Below are 21,118 nucleotides of genomic sequence, written 5' to 3'. Positions count from 1 at the left end.
TCTACTTGGAATTTACATCTAAAACAAGGAGCTACATGTCATGATCTGATAGTCCATCTATTACAGGTTTTATGATATGATTTTGTTCCTTTGATTTGTCTATAAAAATGTTATCAATGGCTGTCCTTGAGGATTTTGTGATCCTAGTTAGAAAGTTTACAGTGTGAGTTAGATTGAAAGACAACATTACTAACTACAGTAAATGTTTACTGGAAGATTGCATTGGAAAATCTGTATTAAAGTCACCAGCAATCAAAATTTCTTTGTTTCTTCCTGTTAAATAACCCAAAGAGCTTCTAGATGATTTATGAATAGATTATAATTTCCTGCAGGTGCTCGGTAAATAGTTACTATTATATATGATCTGTTATGGAACTCTACTTCTGTTGCACATCCTTGTAGGTGCTGCTCTAAACAGAATTTATTAATGTCAATGGCTTGAATTTATGGCAGTTTTTAATAAATGTGGCAACTCCTCCTCCATCCATATCTACCCTGCAGAAGTAGGAAGCTAGCTTGAATCCTGAAATGTCTAACATATCTATACTGGTGGTCACTTGATGTTCAGAGAGGCTGATTATGTCAATTTGGTTAGATGAATCCATTTCATCAATACAAATGAGTAGTTCATCAACTTTATTTCTGAGTCCCGTAATGTTCTGGTGTAGTAAAGATAACTGATACTGCATACTAATGGGATTATAACTGCTTTGGTGAAGATGGACTGGCAGTTTCTGATTACTTTCTGTGAAACATTGTTTAAATGGAGGCTGTACGCTAAAATCTGACTCCCGTTCATCTGTTGTTTTCTCAAACTGTGTGTGTCTGCCAATCTCTCTTAAAACTCGTTTTCTTTCCCCCTTCACTGTCCTAAAAAAAGGCATCCCTCTGACACCTGTGACCACTGGTATTTTACCACTTGTGACAGTGTCCCCCCTTAAATTTTCTGCAATCAACCCAGACAGTGAATGATTAGTTCATCAACCACCTGACAAGTTATAGTAGTAGTGCTGTATTCCTGCCCCTGTATTTCAAGAAATGAAACAATGTTAAGAATATTATGTTTGCATGAAATGAGATAATTTATGTCATGCTTTAAACTTTTAAATAAACTAAACACCAGCTACACAACAAAAGAAAATCTCAGTTTCAACAACTTTGTGTAATGTAGGTCTATACCATTAATTCTCATAAAAAATTTCTTCATTAAAATGAAGAACAATACAGATAATGAAAGAAAGCCGCAGTAATACATGCAGGCAACAAAGGGAAGGAAATCTGAAGGCATAGCTTTGCAGCGATATATACTGATAAAATTTTCTCGGGCTTCCAGCAGCGTCTAGTGGTATAAAACCTAAGAGCTTTAGGCCGAGTTCTCCTCGGCCATTGTCAAGTGGTGACTGTTGAATGATTGCTGCTGCCGTCCTTATATAGCTGCGCAGTGTTCGGTGACGTCACCGGTGATCGCTCCAGTGCCATATACGGTAATGTTTTCATGGTGCACTTGCTGTGCCTGCTTCAACTTTCCAATGGCTGGGTTCCAAACTGTGCTTCGCTGCAAGCTGCCGTCTTTATTGAGGGTGTTGTCAGAAATTTTTAACTCGATCACTTCTTCTATAACACTGTTCCAAAAACTAGTAGTTCGTGTAATAACACATGTTTCAACAAATGCAATACAGTGTCCATTTTCTAAAGCATGTTCTGCCACCACTGATTCCTCAGGATACTGTAGATGGAAAAAATCTCTCATGTTCCATATGGTGCTGTTCAATAGTACGTACAGTCTGCCTGATATAGAACTGACCACACTCGCACAGTTTCTTATATACTCCTGATGTTCTGAGTTCAACATTGTCTTTCGCAGGCCTCACTGGTTGAAGAATTTTAGCCAGTGCACGAAAAACTATATCGATTTTTATGCTTCTTTAGAAGCCGGCTAATCATTCCTGGTACAGAGACACAGAATGGCAAGAATGCAAGCTTCTTCATTCCCTCCTCGGAGATCTTCTACTTACATTTCTTTGGCAAGATGGCTTGCGAAATCTGATGGTTATTGTAACCGTTTCTTTTAAGAGTTTCCGTAAGTGGCTCATTTCCTTCTGAAGGCTTTCAGTGTCTGAAATGGCTTCCGCTCGATCCACCAATGTCCTCAGAACAGAACTTTCCTGCGAAGGTTGGTGATAGCTGGTAGCATGCAGATATCGGTTTGTGTGGGTGGGTTTTCAATAAACATTGTGGTTGAGACACCCATTTCCTTTTCTGGCGGACAAGGATGTCTAGAAAAGGTAAGGCACCATCTGTCTTTACTCCCATTGTGAATCTGGTGTTGTTATGAATGCTGTTGATGTAGTTGGAAAAATTCTCCCAGCTTTTCACGCCCATGAGGCCAGACAAAGAATGTGTCATGTAACAGTAAAAGCAACTAGGCTTTGCAGGAGCTGTGTCCAAGGTGATGTTCTCAGAGTACTTCCTGAAGTGGTTGGCTACAACTGGAGCTAATGGGCTTCCCGTCGCAATGCCATCTGCCTGGTTAAAATAATCTCCATCAAACAAAAAATGCAATGATGTCAGAGGGTGCTTAAATAAATCCCCAACAGTATCGTCAAACAGCTTGGAGAGCAAATCTAAAGAGTCTTTGATGGGAACCGGCCCGACCAGTGACACCACACCAAAGCTAACCATCATATCTCCTTTTCCGAGATGCAAGCATCTCATTCAACTGTTGAATTCAGTCGTATTTTTTATCTGGTGCTCACAATGACCAATGTGTGGAGTAAGGAGAATGACCAGATGTTTAGCTAGTCTGTACATAGGTGATCCAGTGGTACTTGCAATGGATCATAGAGGAGTGTGCTCCTTATGAACCTCGGTAAGGCAATACAAAGTATGTGGATGAGGTGCCTGAGGGATGAGCTTTCTAATGACATTCTCTTCCAGTGAAGATCGCTTTAGAAGCTCAGCCACAGTGTTTATCGGAAACCCACCCACACAGACTGATATCTGCATGCTACCAGCTATTACCACCCTTTGCAGAAAAGTTCTATTTTGAGAACATTGGTGAATTGAGTGGAAGCAGTTTCATACACTGAAAGCCTTCTGAAGGAACTGAGCCACTTATGGAAAGTCTTCAAAGAAAATGACTACAACAAAAGCGATATTTTGAAAGAGGGGGTCATGAAGAAGCCTGCGGTCTTTCCATTCTGTGCCTCAATAACAGGAAAGATTAGCCGACTTCGAAATAAGCATAAAATCGATACAGTTTTTACGACTCCAGTTAAAACTCGACAGCTTGTGAGGCCTGTGAAAGACAATGTTGAATTCAGAACTCGCGGAGTACACAAAATACCGTGTTGGTGTGGAAGTTCTATATCTGACAGACTGTACATACTATTGAACAGAGCCATGTGGAACACAAGAGATGTTTTTGCCTACAGTATCCTGAGAAATCAGCAGTTGCAGAATGTGCTTTAGAAAATGGACACCATATTTCATTCACTGAGACATCTGTTATTATGCGAACTACTATTTTTTGGGACTCTGTTATAAAAGAAGCAACCAAGTTAAAAATTTCTGACAACTCCCTCAATAAAGATGACAGCCTGCAGCTAAGCACAGCTTGGTACCCAGCAATCGGAAAGTTGAAGCAGGTGTGGGAAGTGCGCAATGAAAACATTACCTTATATGGCTCTGGAGCGGGCACCAGTGATGTCATTGAAGATAGCGCGGCTGTATAAGGATGGCAGCAGCAATCGTTCAACAGTCATCACTTGACAGTGGCCGAGGAGGACTCAGCCAAAAGCTTGTGGCTTTTAAACCACTGGATGCATCTGGAAGCCCAAGAAAATTTTATCGGAAGGAAATCCTACTGTGCCAGGGGAGACAGCAAGTGCAGGAAAAGATGTGGAAGTAACAACAGACTAGGGCGGAGGATCTTTACTGATAGAAAGATTTCTTTGAATTGATGCACAAGTAATTTGTATTACCTACTTTTGGAATCTAAAAGCTTAAACTGACTAGATGAGTTTCCTTAAAGAGTGATCCCGTATGTCATTATTGAATGAAAGTTTGCATTGTATGTGTCAGTTTTTCATTTTTACATCACTAATGTCTGACAACATCCACATTGCAAATAAAGATTTGTGTAGGTGTTTTAACAGTTCTGTGTTATGATACTCCAAATCACATTTACGAGGGCCGTTCAGAAAGTAACCTCCGGTTGATTTAAAAAAATACACCAATTTAAATAAAAATATTTTAATATATACATCTTACAACTACATCTTTGCACTATTTTTCTACATAGTCTCCATAGCGATTGAGGCACTTATCGTATCTCTTCACAAGCTTTGAAATTCCTTCTGCATAAAAATCACCCGCTTGTGCCTGGAGCCAGCCTGTGACCGCATCTTTGAGCTCTTCGTCGTCATCAAACCGCTGTGACCCGAGCCATTTCTTCAAATGCATGAAGAGGTGATAATCACTTGGCGCCAGGTCTGGGCTGTAAGGTGGATGGTTGATAACGTCCCACTTGAAGGACTCAAGAAGGGCCGTTGTTCTGCGAGCAGAGTGAGGACGGGCGTTATCGTGCAAAAAAACGATACCGGAAGTCAGCATACCACGGCGTTTGTTCTGTATAGCCCGTCGTAACTTTTTTATTGTTTCACAGTACACGTCTTGATTAATGGCCGTACCACGTTCCATGAATTCAACCAACAACACCCCTTTGGCATCCCAAAACACCGTTGCCATCAGTTTTCTGGCAGAAAAATCTTGCGAGGCTTTTCTTGGTTTGGTAGGCGAATTTGAATGTGCCCACATCTTTGATTGTTCTTTTGTCTCAGGGTTCACGTACTTAATCCAGGTTTCGTCACCGGTCACGATTCTGTTTAACAATGGTTCTCCTTCGTCCTCATAACGTGACAGAAAGTCTAATGCAGAGGCCATTCTTTGAGTTTTGTGGTGGTCGGTAAGAATTTTGGGCACCCATCGTGCACAGAACTTACGGTAACCCAATCTTGCTGTCACTATCTCGTACAAGAGAGTCTTAGAAATCTGTGGAAAACCAGTAGACAACTCCGACATTGAGAAACGTCGATTTTCACGAACTTTTGCATCAACTGTCTGAACGAGTTCGTCAGTCACCAATGATGGTCTACCACTCCTCTCTTCATCATGAACGTTTTCTCGTCCACTTTTAAATAAACGTACCCATTCACGGACAACTCCTTCACTCATAACTCTTGGTCCGTACATGGCACAAAGCTCACGATGAATAGCTGCTGCAGAATATCCTTTGGCTGTAATAACCCTTATGACAGCACGCACTTCACATTTGGCGGGGTTTTCTATTGCAGCACACATTTCAAACTGCCACAAAAACTAAACTAGCGCAGGTACGACGTTCACTCGACCACGGCTTGTGCCGACTGACCTGTTGAGTGCGTGAACGCACAGATGGCGTCGCTACTCCCCCCACAACCCGCACTGTGACCAATCGGAGGTTACTTTCTGAACCGCCCTCGTATTTTCAATTAGCTGGCAACCTCCCCCTGCAGGCCCGGGGGTTAGAATAGGCTCAAGGTATTCCTGCCTGGCGTAAGAGGTGACTAAAAGGAGTCTCACACCTTTTGGCCTTTATGTGATGGTCCCCTGTAGGGTTTGGCCTCCATTTTTCAAAATTCTCCCGAAGAGCAAGCCAATTGGGGAAGGGCGCCTTACTTGGTACATAGTGTCCATCATGCATTGAGATCTTAAGTCCACTTTCTTGTCGTGGCATTGCAGTCCTGCTCATCCTCCATGTCTTGAATGAGGACACCTTCCTGAGTGCATTTTCCTCCACCCCCCTATGCAGTGTCGTTTTTTTTGCACCGACGAGGACCATGGAATTCATTGCACTTCATATCCAGCACGGTAGCCAGTCCGTTGCAGTGGGGCTGCCATGTACCCTGTGGGTTGTAGCCCCCTGACAACACAGGGATCTCTCTGCTGATGCCTGCACTGTTAACTCCCCATGTATGCCAGACTAAGGATGGAAGTGAAGCTTATTCACCCCGGTACCTTGTATGTAATAGAGTTGATAGGGAATCTTTCACGTCCATCAAGCCGCATTTTTTTTATGGAGCATTTGGAGGACAAGTTCGGGGAGGTGGAGGGCTTGTCCAAAATGCACTCTGGGTCAGTCTTGATAAAAACAGCATCCTCTGCCCAGTCACGGGCATTACTCGCTTGTGACAAGTTGGGGGATGTTTCTGTTACCATCATGCCCCATAAGAGCTTAAATATGGTCCAGGGTATTATATTCCACAGGGACCTTCTTTTGCAGTCTGACAATGAGCTGCGCACACCAATCTAGAGCGGCGAGGTGTCCATTTCATCCGGTGCATCCATTGGGGTCCGAGGGATAATCAGGTTGCCACTGGTGCCTTTATCTTGGCCTCCGAGAGTGACACATTGCCCGAGAAGGTCAAGGTGATGGTCTACCACTGTGACCCTCCCCCGATGCTGTGCTTTAAGTGCTGGAAATTCAGCCATATGTCTTCCCCCTGTACTTCCAGTGTCACATGTTGAGATTGTGGACGTCCATCATATCCCAATACTCTATGTGCCCCTCCCATCTGTGCCAACTGCGGAGAGCATCATTCACCTTGCTCGCCAGACTGCAGGATTTTACAGAAAGAGAGGAAAATCATGGAATAAGACACTGAACCAACTGACCTACACTGAAGCTAAGAGGAAATTCGAGCGCCTACATCCTGTGGCCGCCGCCGGTACGAGAACAGTTGTCGCCCCATCAGTTCCTCGCTTTCCTGTCGCCTCTCAGAACCAGAAGACTACACCTACCTCCTTGATGGTGGGGGGCACTTCCCTCCCTGTTGCTCCCGCACCACCTACTTCGGGAGCAACACCTCCCAACCATCGGGGATATCAGTCCCCACTTTTGAGCCAGAGAAGCGTAAGTCTTCTTCGGCTCCTCTCGCTAGGAAGGGGTCCCTTGGGTCACTGCCTTCCCAGGTTTCTACTAGTGGGAAATACAACACCTACCAGTGGCTGAAGTGCCCAAAAGCAGCTGGTCATAGGGCTTCATGCTCATCCTCAGTCCCAGAGACCGAATCAGTGAAGTCCTCCCAGCCAGGGAAACCCAAGGAGCAGAGAGAGAAATCCAAAAAGAAGGTCCCCCAAGACCAAGGAAATTGTGGTGGCACTGCTCAGGCAAAAAATCGGTGGCAGCAGGTGACCCTGAGATGTAACATTGAATGTTGCATGCCTTCCCAGTCTCATGATGACATCATGCTCCAGTGGAATTGCAGCGGTTTTTTCCACCGACTGGCTGAGCTACAGCAACTGTTAAGTTTTACAACTGCTCTCTGCATTGTCCTCCAGGAAACCTGGTTCCCGACAATGTGGACCCCTGCCCACCGCAGCTATAAGGGATACTACACCGTAGCAACTATAATTGAGTGTCAGGTATAGTATGTGTTTATGTCCTCAATTCAGTCTGTAATGAAACTGTGCCCCTTCAAACCCATCTTGAAGCTGTGGCTGTCAGAATAAGAACGGCACAGGAGATAACTGTCTGCAATGAATATCTTCCTCCAGATGGTGCAGTATCCCTGAATGTATTATCTGCTCTGATAGATCAATTCCCTAAACCTTTCCTACTTTTGGGAGATTTTGACACCCATAACCCCTTGTGGGGGGACACCGTGCCTACTGGCCAAGGCAGAGATGTTGAAACTTTACTGTCTCAGTTCAACCTCTGCCTCTTAAATACTGGGGACGCTACACATTTCAGTATGCCTCATGGTAGCTACTCGGCCATTGATTTATCAATTTGCAGCCCAGGACTTCTCCCATCTATCCACTGGAGAGCACATGACATGGTAGTGACCACTTCCCCATCTTACTGTCACTGCCCCGGCATCAGGCCCACAGCCCACAGATACCTGTCCAGATGGGCTTTAAACAAGGCGGGCTGGGAAACTTTCACCTATGCTGTCACCGTTGAATCTCCCCCACATGGTAACATCGATGTGATGGTTGAGCAGATGACAACAACAATTGTTTCTATGGCAGAAAACACAATCCCTCGGCTGTTTAGGGTGCCCCGGTGAAAGGCAGTCCCTTGGTGGTCGCCGGAAGTCACTGAAGCAATTAAGAAGCGTCGGCGAGCTCTACAGTGGCATAAGTGGCACCCTTCCCTGGAGCACCTCATAGCCTTTAAACCGCTCTGAGCCCGCATTCGCCAATTTATCAAACAACGGAAGCAGGAGTGTTGGGAGAGATATGTCTTGACCATTGGGTGCCATACGTCACCTTCCCAAGTCTGGGAAAGATCAAACGTGTTATCGGGTACCAGATCCCAACATGTGTTCCCGGTGTTAACATAAATAGCGTGATATCTACCAACCAAACACGATTACCGATCGCTTCGCTGAGCATTATGCTTGAGCCTCTGTGTCGGAAAATTACTCTCCAGCCTTTCGCAATCTCAAACGGCAGCTGGAAGGTAAAGTCCTCTCTTTTACTAGATGCCACAGTGAATTCTATAACGTCCCATTTACAGAGTGGGAGCTCCTTGGTGCCCTTGCACATTGCCCCGATACAGCTCCTGGGCCACATCGAATCCACAATCATCTTCAACCAGATCTGGAGCGATGGCATCTTTCCATCACAATGGCGGGAGAGCGCAATTATTCTGGTGCTCCAACTCAGTAAAACTTGCTTGATGTGGATAGCTATTGGCCCATCGGCCTCACCAATGTTCTTTGTAAGCGGCTGGAACGTATGGTGTGTTGGCGGTTGGGTTGGGTCCTGGAGTCACATGGCCTACTGGCTCCATGTCAGAGCGGCTTCTCCCAGGGTCGCTCTACCACTGATAATCTTTTGTCCTTCAAGTCTGCCATCCAAACAGCCTTTTCCAGACACCAACACCTAGTTGCCATCTTTATTGATTTACGGAAAGCATACGACACCACCTGGCAACATCATATCCTTGCCACTTTATACAAGTGGGGTCTCTGAGGCCTGTTCCCGGTTTTTATCTAAAATTTCCTTATGCTTTGTACTTTCTGTGCCCAAGTTGGCACCTCCCATAGTTCCCCCCATACCCAGGAGAATGGTGTCCCTCATACCCAGGAGAATGGTGTCCCACAGGGCTCTGTATTGAGTGAGTGTCTCTCTATTTTTAGTGGCCATTAATGGTCTAGCAGCAGCTGTAGGGCCATCTGTCTCACCTTCTTTGTTTACAGACGACATCTGCATTTCGCACTGCTCCACCAGTACTGGTGTTGCTGAGGGACGCCTACAGGGAGCCATCCACAAGGTGCAGTCATGGGCTGTAGCCCACGTGTTCCAGTTTTTGGCTGTAAAGTCGTGTGTTATGGACTGCTGTCAGCATTGTACTGTTCATCCAGAACCAGAACTTTACCTTAATGACGATCCACTCACTGTAGCAGAGGCATATCGATTCTTAGGACTGGTTTTCAACACCCAATTGACTTGGCTTCCTCACCTTCGTCAGCTTAAGTGGAAGTGCTGGCAGCACCTCAATGCCCTCCGCTACCTGAGCAACACCAACTGGGGTGCAGATTGCTCTATGCTGCTGCAGCTCTACAGAGCCCTTGCTCAATCCCGCCTTGACAATGGGAGTCTGGTTTATGGTTTGGTGGCATCCTCAGCATTGCAGTTACTTGACCTAGTGCAGCAATGTGGCGTTCGCCTAGCGACGGGAACTTTTAGGACGAGTCCCTCCATTGCAGGTTGGGCGTGCACAACTGCTGGCCAGTTACGTTGCACATATTCATAGTTCTCCTGCACATCCAAATCACCGTCTACTTTTCCCACCCATGGTGGTTCATCTCCCACATCAGCGGCCCATGTCAGGGCTTCCAATTGCAGCTTGTGTCCGATCTGTTCTTGCCGAACTGGACTCCTTGCCTTTACCACCTATACTTGAGGTCCATTCACGTACACCTCCATGGTGTACACCTAGGCCGCAGCTTCACCTGGACCTTTCACATGGCCCCAAGGACTCAGTTAACCCCACGGCTCTCCGCAGCCACTTCCTTTCGATTCTTGACACGTACCGAGGCCACGAAGTGGTTTACACTGATGGCTTGACGGCTGATGCTCACGTCATCTTCGCGTATGTCCATGAAGGACATATTGAACAGCATTCCTTGCCCAATGGCTGCAGTGTTTTCACGACCGAGCTGGTGGCTATATCTTATGCTCTTGAGCACATCCGTTCATGCCCTGTGTACTGACTCCTTGAGCAGCCTACAAGCTATTGACCAGTGCTACCCTTGTCATCCTTTGGTAGCAATCATCCGGGAATGGTCCAGTCATTCAGTGGTGTTTGTCTGGACCCCGGATCGTGTCGAAATCCCAGGCAACAAACTTGCCGACAGACTGGCCAAACAAGCTACGCGGAAACTGCTTATGGAGATGGGCTTCTCTGCAACTGACCTGCGTTCAGTACTATGCCGCAAGGTTCCATGGCTACCTCCTGCGCCGTGATGACCCATCTCAGTGTCGGTGCAGCACCTGGCTGACAGTGGCCCATATCTCGGTGAGCTGTCCTTCTTTGGCTGCCCTGCGACGGACTCTTCAGTTACCGATCTCGTTGCCATTAATTTTAGCTGACAACGACTCATTGGCTAATTTAGTTTTACGTTTTATACGTGACAGTGGGTTTTATCATTCTATGTAAGTTCTAGTGCATATCCTTTGTCCCTTTCTGTTCTGCACTCTAATGATTTTAGGGTGGATGTTTTAATGTGCCGGCTTTTCCTTTTTATTCTTGTGGTTGGCCAGCCACGGTTATCTGCTGTCTTGTTTTTACCCCTTCTACCTGTTTCTTGCTTCTCTCTGTGGTTTTCTTTTCCTGTTTTGTCCATATTAGTGTTGGTTGTCCTTCTGTCATTCTTCTGGTTCTTCCTTGCTCATGTTATTGTGCTGTACATCTCCTTTCTTCTCTTCTTTCCAATGTGTAGTTATTTTACTGAGAACAAGGGACCGATTGCCTCGCAGTTTGGTTTGGTCTCTCCCCCCCCCCCCCCCCTCCCTTTTAACCAACCAACCAAGCATCTGGCAACCCTGGCTTTGCCTGGTAGTTCATTTTGCCAATCATCTATTAAAAACAAAACAATGAAAATTCTCACAGTAGGCATGGTGTCAGATGATCCTGGACAGTTTCTGTATGCTGGGCACAGCTGCTTCATATGTCTACAATGTGATTTTGTAAACGTCTGTGTGGCAATGCCTCTTCATAGCTTTATAGATGGCTGTTGTTTTTGCCTACAGCTATTTGCACTTCACAGTTGAAAGCTGTCAAAAGTGCTGCCAGGTGTTGGGTATTTCCTTCAGTTGACTCAACTGTGGGCATGTCTTTGTAGTAAAAGATAAATGTATTAAAACTTCATGCATGATGCAGCGTTTTTTTTTTTTTTTCACACATCACAGTGTTTGACATTATATCTCCTGGTTTATATATCATATAGATGCTGTCTGCAAACTGTGTTGCAAATAGAGTTAGCAATTTCGTGTTGGCTTCTCTCTCAGGTTCATCGGCTGATGTTTGATTGATAATTTTTCTGGTGTTTTGTCAGCGTGAGTAGCTGGTATTTTCAAAGATTCACCCTCCATTGCTGGCAGTGGACCAGAGTCAAGCTTGCGTCTGCAGGTTACATGTACCTGGCACACCAGCGTCCAAGGCCTTTTCCATGGTCATTACCACTATGGTTCTTCCCTTGCTATTTGCAATGGTCATTCGCTACAGTATAGGAATGCAGCATCCATTCACCTTGAAGCTTTCTTCTTTCTTATTAAACATATTGTCATGTTATTGTATTCCTATAACTTCCCCGAACAAGTGAGTGCGATAGCTCCTCTGTACCCCAAGAACTTCCACTTCAGCAAATCACAATGTGGTCGGTCTCGCATAGCACATGCTCTGCCATGGCAAATTTCTCCACCTGCCCCAACCTGCAGTGCTTCTTATGTCTAGCGATCCTGGTATTGATTACTCAACAGTCATTCTAACATAGAATTTTCCACATGTACATGGTATATTCCCGTCATTGCAGATGGGTCCCTTTTGTCCTTTGCCAATGTAAGACACTCTTTGATGTTCTTTGCCGCTTTTTAAATAGTCTTTACAGCATGTTTGCCCAATATATAACCGAATTTGTCCATCACTCTGAAAATATATGGCAGAAAGGCTGTACCTGATATTTCTTTTTCTGATGTGATGCTTCACCGAGATTTTGATTCTGACACTTCTTATGTAACTAGTGGAGTATCGATTGGTTTCCAGAATACCCTCTATATGTTGCACCTCACACCTGAGGTGCTGCAGCTGACATATTCGTCTTGCTCATGTTATAAGATTAATCGTGCCTCATTTCTGGCTTGGGTGGTAATTTGATAGCATAGGTTGAAAATACCGCTTCAGTTGTAAATTACTTTATTTTCACACGACCAGTTTCGGACTGTTATAAGCCCGTCCTCAGGTGTCGTAGCTGTGCTGTGGTCCCCAAGCGCCACATGTACCAGGTGCGGTGTGCTGCCTGAGTGCATATCAGTGCACACTCCGCTGCAGAATGAAAATCTCTTTTTGGAAACATCCCACAGGTTGTGGCTAAGCCATGTCTCTGCAGTATCCTTTCTTTCAGGAGTGCTAGTTCTGCGAGGTTTGCAGGAGAGCTTCTGTAAAGTTTGGAAGGTAGGAGACGAGATACTGCCAGAAGTAAAGCTGTGAGGATGGGGGCGTGAGTCGTGCTTAGGTAGCTCAGATGGTAGAGCACTTGCCCGCGAAAGGCTAAGGTCCCCAATTCGAGTCTCGGTCCGGCACACAGTTTTAATCTGCCAGGAAGTTTCATATCAGCGCACACTCCGCTACAGAGTGAAAATCTCATTCTGGAAACATCCCACAGGCTGTGGCTAAGCCATGTCTCCACAGTATCCTTTCTTTCAGGAGTGCAAGTTCTGCAAGGTTCGCAGGAGAGCTTCTGTAAAGTTTGGAAGGTAGGAGACGAGATGAGGACAGGGCATGAGTCGTGCTTGGGTAGCTCAGATGGTAGAGCACTTGCCCGTGAAAGGCAAAGGTCCCGAGTTTGAGTCTCGGTCGGGCACACAGTTTTAATCTGCCAGGAAGTTTCATATCAGCGCACACTCCACTGCAGAGTGAAAATCTCATTCTGGATTTCATGTGATGCCTTTATACTGTAATCTACATAAAAATTCTAAAATGAGTTCTGTACTAATTATGAACTGTTAGTAGTCGGTAGGTCAAACATGACAGATTAATCTCAAGGAAGTCACACAGTATACAAGGGAATAAAATATTTACAACAGAATGAAAAATTTGTGACAAGTGAAATAAAATAATGTAATGAAATGTCTAAAATTTTCATATAGGTGACAAAAGAAGAAAATTATAAAAAGCAGGAAGGGAGTGCTGATATCATTTCAGGGCCTAACTTAAAGAAGTCATTGGATTAGAATCTATTAATCACCTTTGGTGTAATGAAAATGTGGTGATGACTGAAAATTTGCAGCAGACTGGGATTGATTTCCTGCTCATCACAAGCATTCACTTAACCATTACGCTGTCCGAGTGTGCTACCACGTCTAACTCAAACTTTCACTGACACTAATATCTGCACCTACAATTTCTAAAAATACTACCTTAGGTTCACGGGGGGAACCAAGTTGATTATTATTATTATTATTAGTATTATTATTATTATTATTATTGTGCAGCTCGCTACAAATTTTTCTCTTGTGCCGAGCTCTTCATATCAGAGCAGCACTTACACTCTATGCCCTCAGTTATTTGTTGGATGTATTCTAGTGTCTGTCTTCCCATTAAGTTTTTACCCTCTACGGCTCCCTTGAGTACCCTGGAAGTTATTCCCTTAATGCATAACTTATCATTCTGTCTTATCATCTTGTCTTTGTTCCTTTCTTTGTCAATTTTGTGGAGAACCTCCTCTTTCCTTGTCTTATAACACTACCTAACTTTCAATATCCTATAGCACATCTCAGATGCCTCAGACTGTGTGTGTGTGTGTGTGTGTGTGTGTGTGTGTGTGTGTGAGGGGGGGTTATGGTGCTACGAAGGACATTTTATGTCAGTTGGTAGAACAGCAAAAATCATTTGCCACAGCGTTGCACCACCAATCACAGGTGCTGGACTATCAAACTGTGGTGCTTTAGTCAATATTTTGTCTAGTCGGCATGGTCCTCCATCTGTGTCGCCTGCTGTTTTGTCCTCTGTGGCCATCATGGTTTATCTGCATTCCTTTTCTGCACATGGGGAATGGGATGCATAAGAGAAATGTCTGCAAAAACACTTTGAAGATTTTGGAATTACTGAAGCTATTTTATGTCGTAGCTTATTCCTTTCACCATGAATATATCAAGTCCTGAATTAACTCGCCTCGTTGCAGGATCTGTCCTCCTTAATGTTTGACCAAATCTGTAAACTTGCAAAATACTACTGTAAGTGCATCCCAGGCTGAGGTTTACCGCTGTAGGGAGCATCCACATCAGTCCTATCGAGCATGGGCAGCTGAACTCCATGGGATAATTCGTCATCGTCATTTTGTGTCCAATCTGTATAAAGAGCCATATGCAAAGTCAACTGTTTTTATTGCTATCTGGAAAAATTCGTATATTTTTCATGATAGTGAGGGTCATGTAAAATATTTAGTGTGTCATAAGATATTCAACCACACCGAGAAACCCAGTTTACAGCAGCCTCACACAAGTAATCATACCACAGAGTGTGACAAATGTACCGTTATTTCTTCCTACAAAACACAGTTTATAGTTACATTAATATTATCTCAAATTTTACTAGCTGTTTTTTGTTTTGCTATAATCTATTTGTAATTAAGTTATTTGTAATATCTTCCTAATTTAATTTTGAGCACTTTTGATCACTACATTCAATATGCGAAGTAAATTTGAACTACTGTCTTGAGCTAATGACTCCACCATAACAAGAGCAAACTATTGCTGTGGGCTCTGGTGATAAGAACCATAATTATGAATCTGTCATTATATTTAAGAATTTTGATGTATTCAGCACTCAATTTGCTTTATTAATTAACATGTAACCTTTGTTCTGCTTTTACTTCCAGATAATGATTGGATCTGTCGCAACAAGAAAAAAGAACTCACCAAAATTTCATGCCTACTATGAAGATCTATGTGAACTGCATAATGTTATGCCACTACGAATGATCACATCACAAAAGCAAAAAGATATTCTTGATATATGTGCTGATAGAATAAAATATGACGAGTTGTTTCCAATTACAAAAGCTTTAGCTTGTGACCGTTCATTGTGTTTCATCGCAATCAGGAGCAGATGTCAAGTAAAATATGGTATGTATATTCAAATAGTCCACAGCTCATGATCTCACAGTAGCGTTCTCGCTTCCCGTGCGCGGGGTCCCGGGTTCAATTCCCGGCGCGGGGTCAGGGATTTTCACCTGCCCTGAGATGACTGGGTGTTGTTGTGTCATCTTCATCATTGTCATTCATCCCCATTACAGTCAGAGGAAGGCAATGGCAAACCACCTCCATTAGGACCTTGCCCAGTACGGCAGTGCGGGTCTCCCGCATCGTTCCCCTATGCTCTGTAAAGAAGTATGGGACTTCATTTCCATTTCCATATTCAAATAATAAAAAAAAACTGCACATATGTACCACATACTGAAACTGGAACAACAGTAGTGCATTAATTTCTTTTGGCACGAATTATGTTAACAGGCCAAGAGTTAATAATACTGGTACCAGGTACACTCTGCCATGCACAGTACTATGGCTAGTATAGTGTAGTGTAAAGACATTAATGTTATATGTTTTGGATGTGAAGTAGTCTTGTGGATGACCACAGCGTCTGTTTGGCTTTGACCTTGACGGGTGAGGTTGTGTGTCGCCATTCCATCGATTGTCGCTTGCTTTCGGGAATGATATGGGATACCCATGTTTCATCTCCAGTGACAATTTGACTCAACATGTCATCCCCTTTTTCCTTGTAACGAATCAAAAAGTCCAATGAAGTGACAAATCTCTTTCCTTTGTGGTCCTCTGTGAGGAGTCTGGGTACCCACCGAGAACACAGTTTCTTAAAGTTTAGGTTTTCAGACACAATTTTGTACAAACTTGTGGAAATTCCAAAGAAAGAGTGGAAATTGTGAATCTTCTGTCCTCACGAATCTTTGTTTCGACTGCAGCCACCAAATCATCAGTGATCACAGAGGGCCGGCCTGAGTGTTCTTCGTCATGGACGTTTTGACGGCCATTTTTAAACACTCTAACTCATTGAAGCACTTTACCTTCACTTATTGCATTCAAGCCATAAACTTCTGTTAACTGACGATGAATTTCTGCAGCTGATAGGCTTCTCGCGGTCATAAAACGTATCACTGACCGTATCTCACATGCAGCAGGCGATTCAATAATCGTAAACATTATAAAGTAGCACAGCGATGCGTACATGTCAGCTACAGAGCTGCATCTTGCATCAGTGTGAACGGGAAGGATGTCGGCAAGTGGCGCGGTGGCTTGTTGCAGCATCCGCGCAAACTACGGACTAGACGCGCGAACGGCCCTTACTTAAAAAGCAACTCTCGTATCTTCAAAAAGCCAAACCTGTTGGGCCTGATGTCTTGTTTAATCTAGTGATTTATTATGTGATAAGTTTTCCGCATTCACAATGTGCTCCTAAATTAACGTGCTACTCTTACACACACACACACACACACACACACACACACACACACACACACACACACACACACACACACACACACCTGTACAGCTACAAAAAACAAAAACAAAAAAAGGGGGGGGGGGGTTCAAATGGCTCTGAGCACTATGAGACTTAACATCTGAGGTCATCAGTCCCCTAGAACTTAGAACTACTTAAACCTAACTAACCTAAGGACATTACACACGTCCATACCCGAGGCAGGATTCGAACCTGCGACCGTAGTGTTCGCACGGTTCCAGACTGAAGCACCTAGAACTGCTCGGCCACACTGGCCGGCTGTACAGCTACATTTTGGGTGGATTTGTTGAGGGGAGAAATGGGGCAGTGTGTTGGAGGAAGAACTGGGAAAGGGTGGAGTGTGGCCTGACAGCATGGAAGGAAACAACTGGTGTATGAATGCAGGAGGGAGAGGCAGCAGATGCATGGAAAAAGAATACAACATGGTCACCAGCCCCAGTGAATTCATCCAGTACACGATAGCGATGAGGTGGAAGAGTGCATTAGGGGGGTGACAAAATGGAGAAAGAGGGGGTTAGCAGAGACTGAGGTCAGGATTACAGGAATCACGGGTGTGTTGCAAGTTCAAAAAAGCTGGTGCTGGGGGAAAGGATCCAGTTGGCATGGGTTTTGAAACAACCATTGAAATCGAGCATGTTGTGCTCATCAGTGTGTTTTGCCACTGGGTGGTCAGCTTTGCCATTGGCCACAGTTGGGTAGTCACCATTCATTAGAGTGGACATTTGGTTGGTGGTCATGTGTACCTAAAATTCTGTGCAGAAATTGCAGCAGAGCTGGCATATGACATGCCACCTATGTGACCCTGTCTCTGATGGGACAGGATGAGCCCGTGATGGGACTGGAGTAAGATGTGCCTGATGTATGATCAGACAGGTCATGCACCTGGGTCTTCCACTGGGATGTGATCCATGTGGGGAGGGTGTGCAGCGGAATACCACTTTAAGTCAGGTGGGAAGGATTGTGGGTAGGACGTTATTCATTTCTGAGCATAATGATACATGATATACATATAGAAGACTGTAGATAGTCACTTTTCCCTTGCTCCATTTTCAAGGGGAACAGGAAAGGGAATGACTACCAGCAGTGCAAGGTAGGGATGTTCGTTGAGCATTGAATTAGTGGTTACAAACATCAGCATCTCATTTCACTTCAATGCTGAACTCTTTGAAACATTATAAAATTGATATTAAGGACAAAATATTGACTTTCAAAGTTGAAATGGAAGAAAAGAAAAGGGAATCAAATTTGTTATTACTGTCAATAATTTTCCCATCATTTGACAAATCTATTTTTCTAAACATAGCTCATAACACCACCAGTGCAACACGTTTCCTACTTGCCAAATAAGGCCACAAGGAAAGGGGGGCTAATATTTGAAATGGCAGTGAATCAGGTAAGGTCTGAAAACCCTCTTCAACCAACACTGAGTTCAAGCTTTTGAGATATTTCAGAATATGGTTCAGAAACTGGACTGGAAGGTGTACACTTACCTAAAGCAGTTTTGTACATCAACAAAGTAAGGAAAAGATAGCGGTCCAAGTTACCAGTGATGGCGGTCAGTGTGCTTGAGGTGTGATTGCTTGTGTGAGTAAATGTGTGTGTTTTTCTTTTATTGATGAAGGCTGTGACCAAATGGTGGTGTGTTAGTGTCTTTTAGTTTGCGTGCCTGTTACTTGATGTGTCATCTCTAAGCAAAGTAGCAATATATCTTTTCCCTATATTGTTGATATTCCAATCTGGAGTTTCCATTGTTTGCGGTTTTGTACATGATTTGTAAAGATGCACATCTTTTTGAAATTTTTGGAAATGAAGGCATTTTAAATCTGCTTAATGTCATTGCATCTTTGTCTGAACTACTATTGAGCCAGACATTCAAGACTATGCTAAAAAACCAATTTTAAATTACTGAGAACTACTTCAAAAATAAAATTCAGAATTCGGACAGTTACACACACACACACACACACACACACACACACACACACACACACACACATGAATATATTTTCAACATTTTGTTGCAGACCTGTAAAGAATGAGAAAGAAATACCAGTATAATACTTGTAATGGTGTCCAATGCAAGAAGAAATAGGATTAAAGGGGTGAAAATAGCATTTGTAACTAGCTGTGTATTATGTTTTGCCCCCATGTTGAATTTGATTGGCAAAAAAATTTCCCGAGAAAACTTACAAACTCTTTGAGTTGATAACTGCTGTGAAAAGGATCGTAATATGATTCGGACAAAGTGTAGTAGCAAGTGATAAGCTAAGAAATGAATCAAACCTCAAACTTGTTCAACAAGGATCCACTAGATGGAATTCAATATTTAATGCAGTTGAAATTTAATAGAGTTGAAAGATTTTTCAACTGCATCCAGTGATTAATAATATCATTGACTGTTATTCTAGTGCCTCTGCCATGCTAACAGCTTCAAATATTGTACAAACAACATGTGTTTGTGTCATTCTGCTGCCTATAAAAGTGGATACTTGTGAAATTCATGTAGAAAAGTGCAATGCACCAGTAAAGTAACACTAATTATTAGTATGTTTAATATCAAAATATCTGTCATGCAACAAATACAGACTATTGCAGGTAGGATGAAGAGTAACATTATAACATAAATCCAAAAGTACTTACTACGAGCTGAATATTTTAAAATATTAGCCACATTAATATTGCTCAATCCTAGGTTCAAGAACATAGCCTTTCAAGAAGCTTTAGCATGTTCAGCTGTAATCAAAACCATCAAGGATTTGCTTGCAGCTGTTGAAACAACTGTCAGTGAGGATGGGCAACACATTGACATATTACAGGAAAACAGTTAAACCAATTTGATTTATGGAGTGAACTTTATAAAACAGAACAAGAAAAGAGTAATTTGCAAGCTGGAACAGAAATGGACCTACCATCGCATTTCAACACCAAATTGGTTCTTTACATCGTCAGTACTTCATATCCATAGCTACAAGAAATTGCACTGAAGTATTTGAGCTGTATAGCCTTGTTGTCAGCTTCTGAAAATTCTGTTCTCACAAGCAGGATGTTCTCTCTGCTTAAAAAAAGAAGAAGAAGAAGAAGAAGAAGACAGAAGGGGAAACATATCTTGGAACTGTTATTGTACAGTCTTTAAACATAAAGTTGTACAATATATGTTGATTATTGCTGTATTCAATCATTAATAAGTGTGACATTAGATGTATTTGTATGTTGCTTTTAATCCCATTCTATAAATTTATCATCTAACATTGGTGTTTTGGGGTTGATTATTGTCAAATACTGATGCTAAGATGTAGAAATCATAATCAGCATTGATAGTTTGCTATTGTTGTACAGCTATAGTGCAAGATACTCTCTGCCATATGTCATATGGTGGCCTGCAGAGTATGCATGGAAATGTGGAAAGTAAACTGTTAAATCTCTTCCTGCAATTTCAGCTTTACAAGAACTAAATTCATAATGTTAATCATTAGCCCTAGTGCAACTAACTTGTGGTAACCTTAGCTCGTAACTGAAAACCCACAAAATTCACTACTTGCATTTTGTGGCTTTCATGTGACATGCTCTTTTCCTTTTTGTAGATTACATAGCACTAACACTAAATTTTTCAACAGACTAATGGCATAATATTTTCTTTGCAAGATACAAACAATTTCTTGAAACAGGTCAGTAAAAATGAACTTTCTCTTTCATTAGATGCCACTATTGTTGATCGTCAGGTCATTAGATAAATGTTTCATCCAAATATTTCACGATGATTTTAAAACTGTCTACACGTCTCAGCATACTAAAATATCCTGATAATTAGGGTCTGCCGTAAAATATAGTCTCACATAAATGCAGATTTGACCCCCATAAGCTGTGGGTTACAGTAAATGAAACTTATCGCCTTAAAGATATGCTGGGATCAACAAACACTGCTGGAGCAACTTGCTTACCTCATGTCTTCCAGAGATGTCCCGTAACCATTGTCCTGCTTGGTTTCTTCTCAGTTGGTTGCAAGCTCTAGCACTTGTGCCATAAATTGTGGTGTCACCGCCAGACACCACACTTGCTAGGTGGTAGCCTTTTAAATCGGCCGCAGTCCGGTAGTATACGTCGGACCCGCGTGTCGCCACTGTCAGTGATGGCAGACCGAGCGCCGCCACATGGCAGGTCTAGTGAGACGTACTAGCACTCGCCCCAGTTGTACAGCCGACGTTGATAGCCATGGTTCACTGAGAATTACGCTCTCATTTGCCGAGACGATAGTTAGCATAGCCTTCAGCTACGTCATTTGCTACGACCTAGCAAGGCGCCATTTATCTTTTG

At 43.3% G+C, this 21,118-nt stretch overlaps 1 protein-coding gene across 3 annotated transcripts in view; it reads left to right on the top strand.

Moving 5' to 3' along the window:
- The window catches only part of LOC126162903 (centrosomal protein of 78 kDa-like), a 119,714-nt gene that overhangs the window by 3,925 nt on the left and 94,671 nt on the right, over positions 1-21,118 (top strand). For all 3 annotated transcript variants that reach the window (XM_049919711.1, XM_049919714.1, XM_049919712.1), the window contains exon 2: positions 15,150-15,396. In XM_049919711.1, the coding sequence (XP_049775668.1) occupies positions 15,153-15,396 (244 nt within the window). In that variant the 5' untranslated portion in view covers positions 15,150-15,152. The remainder of the gene's footprint in view (positions 1-15,149; positions 15,397-21,118) is intronic.

Source organism: Schistocerca cancellata, chromosome 2 (assembly GCF_023864275.1).
Source record: "Schistocerca cancellata isolate TAMUIC-IGC-003103 chromosome 2, iqSchCanc2.1, whole genome shotgun sequence".
Lineage (NCBI taxonomy): Eukaryota > Metazoa > Arthropoda > Insecta > Orthoptera > Acrididae > Schistocerca > Schistocerca cancellata.
This window is presented reverse-complemented; position numbering and strand designations above follow the sequence as displayed.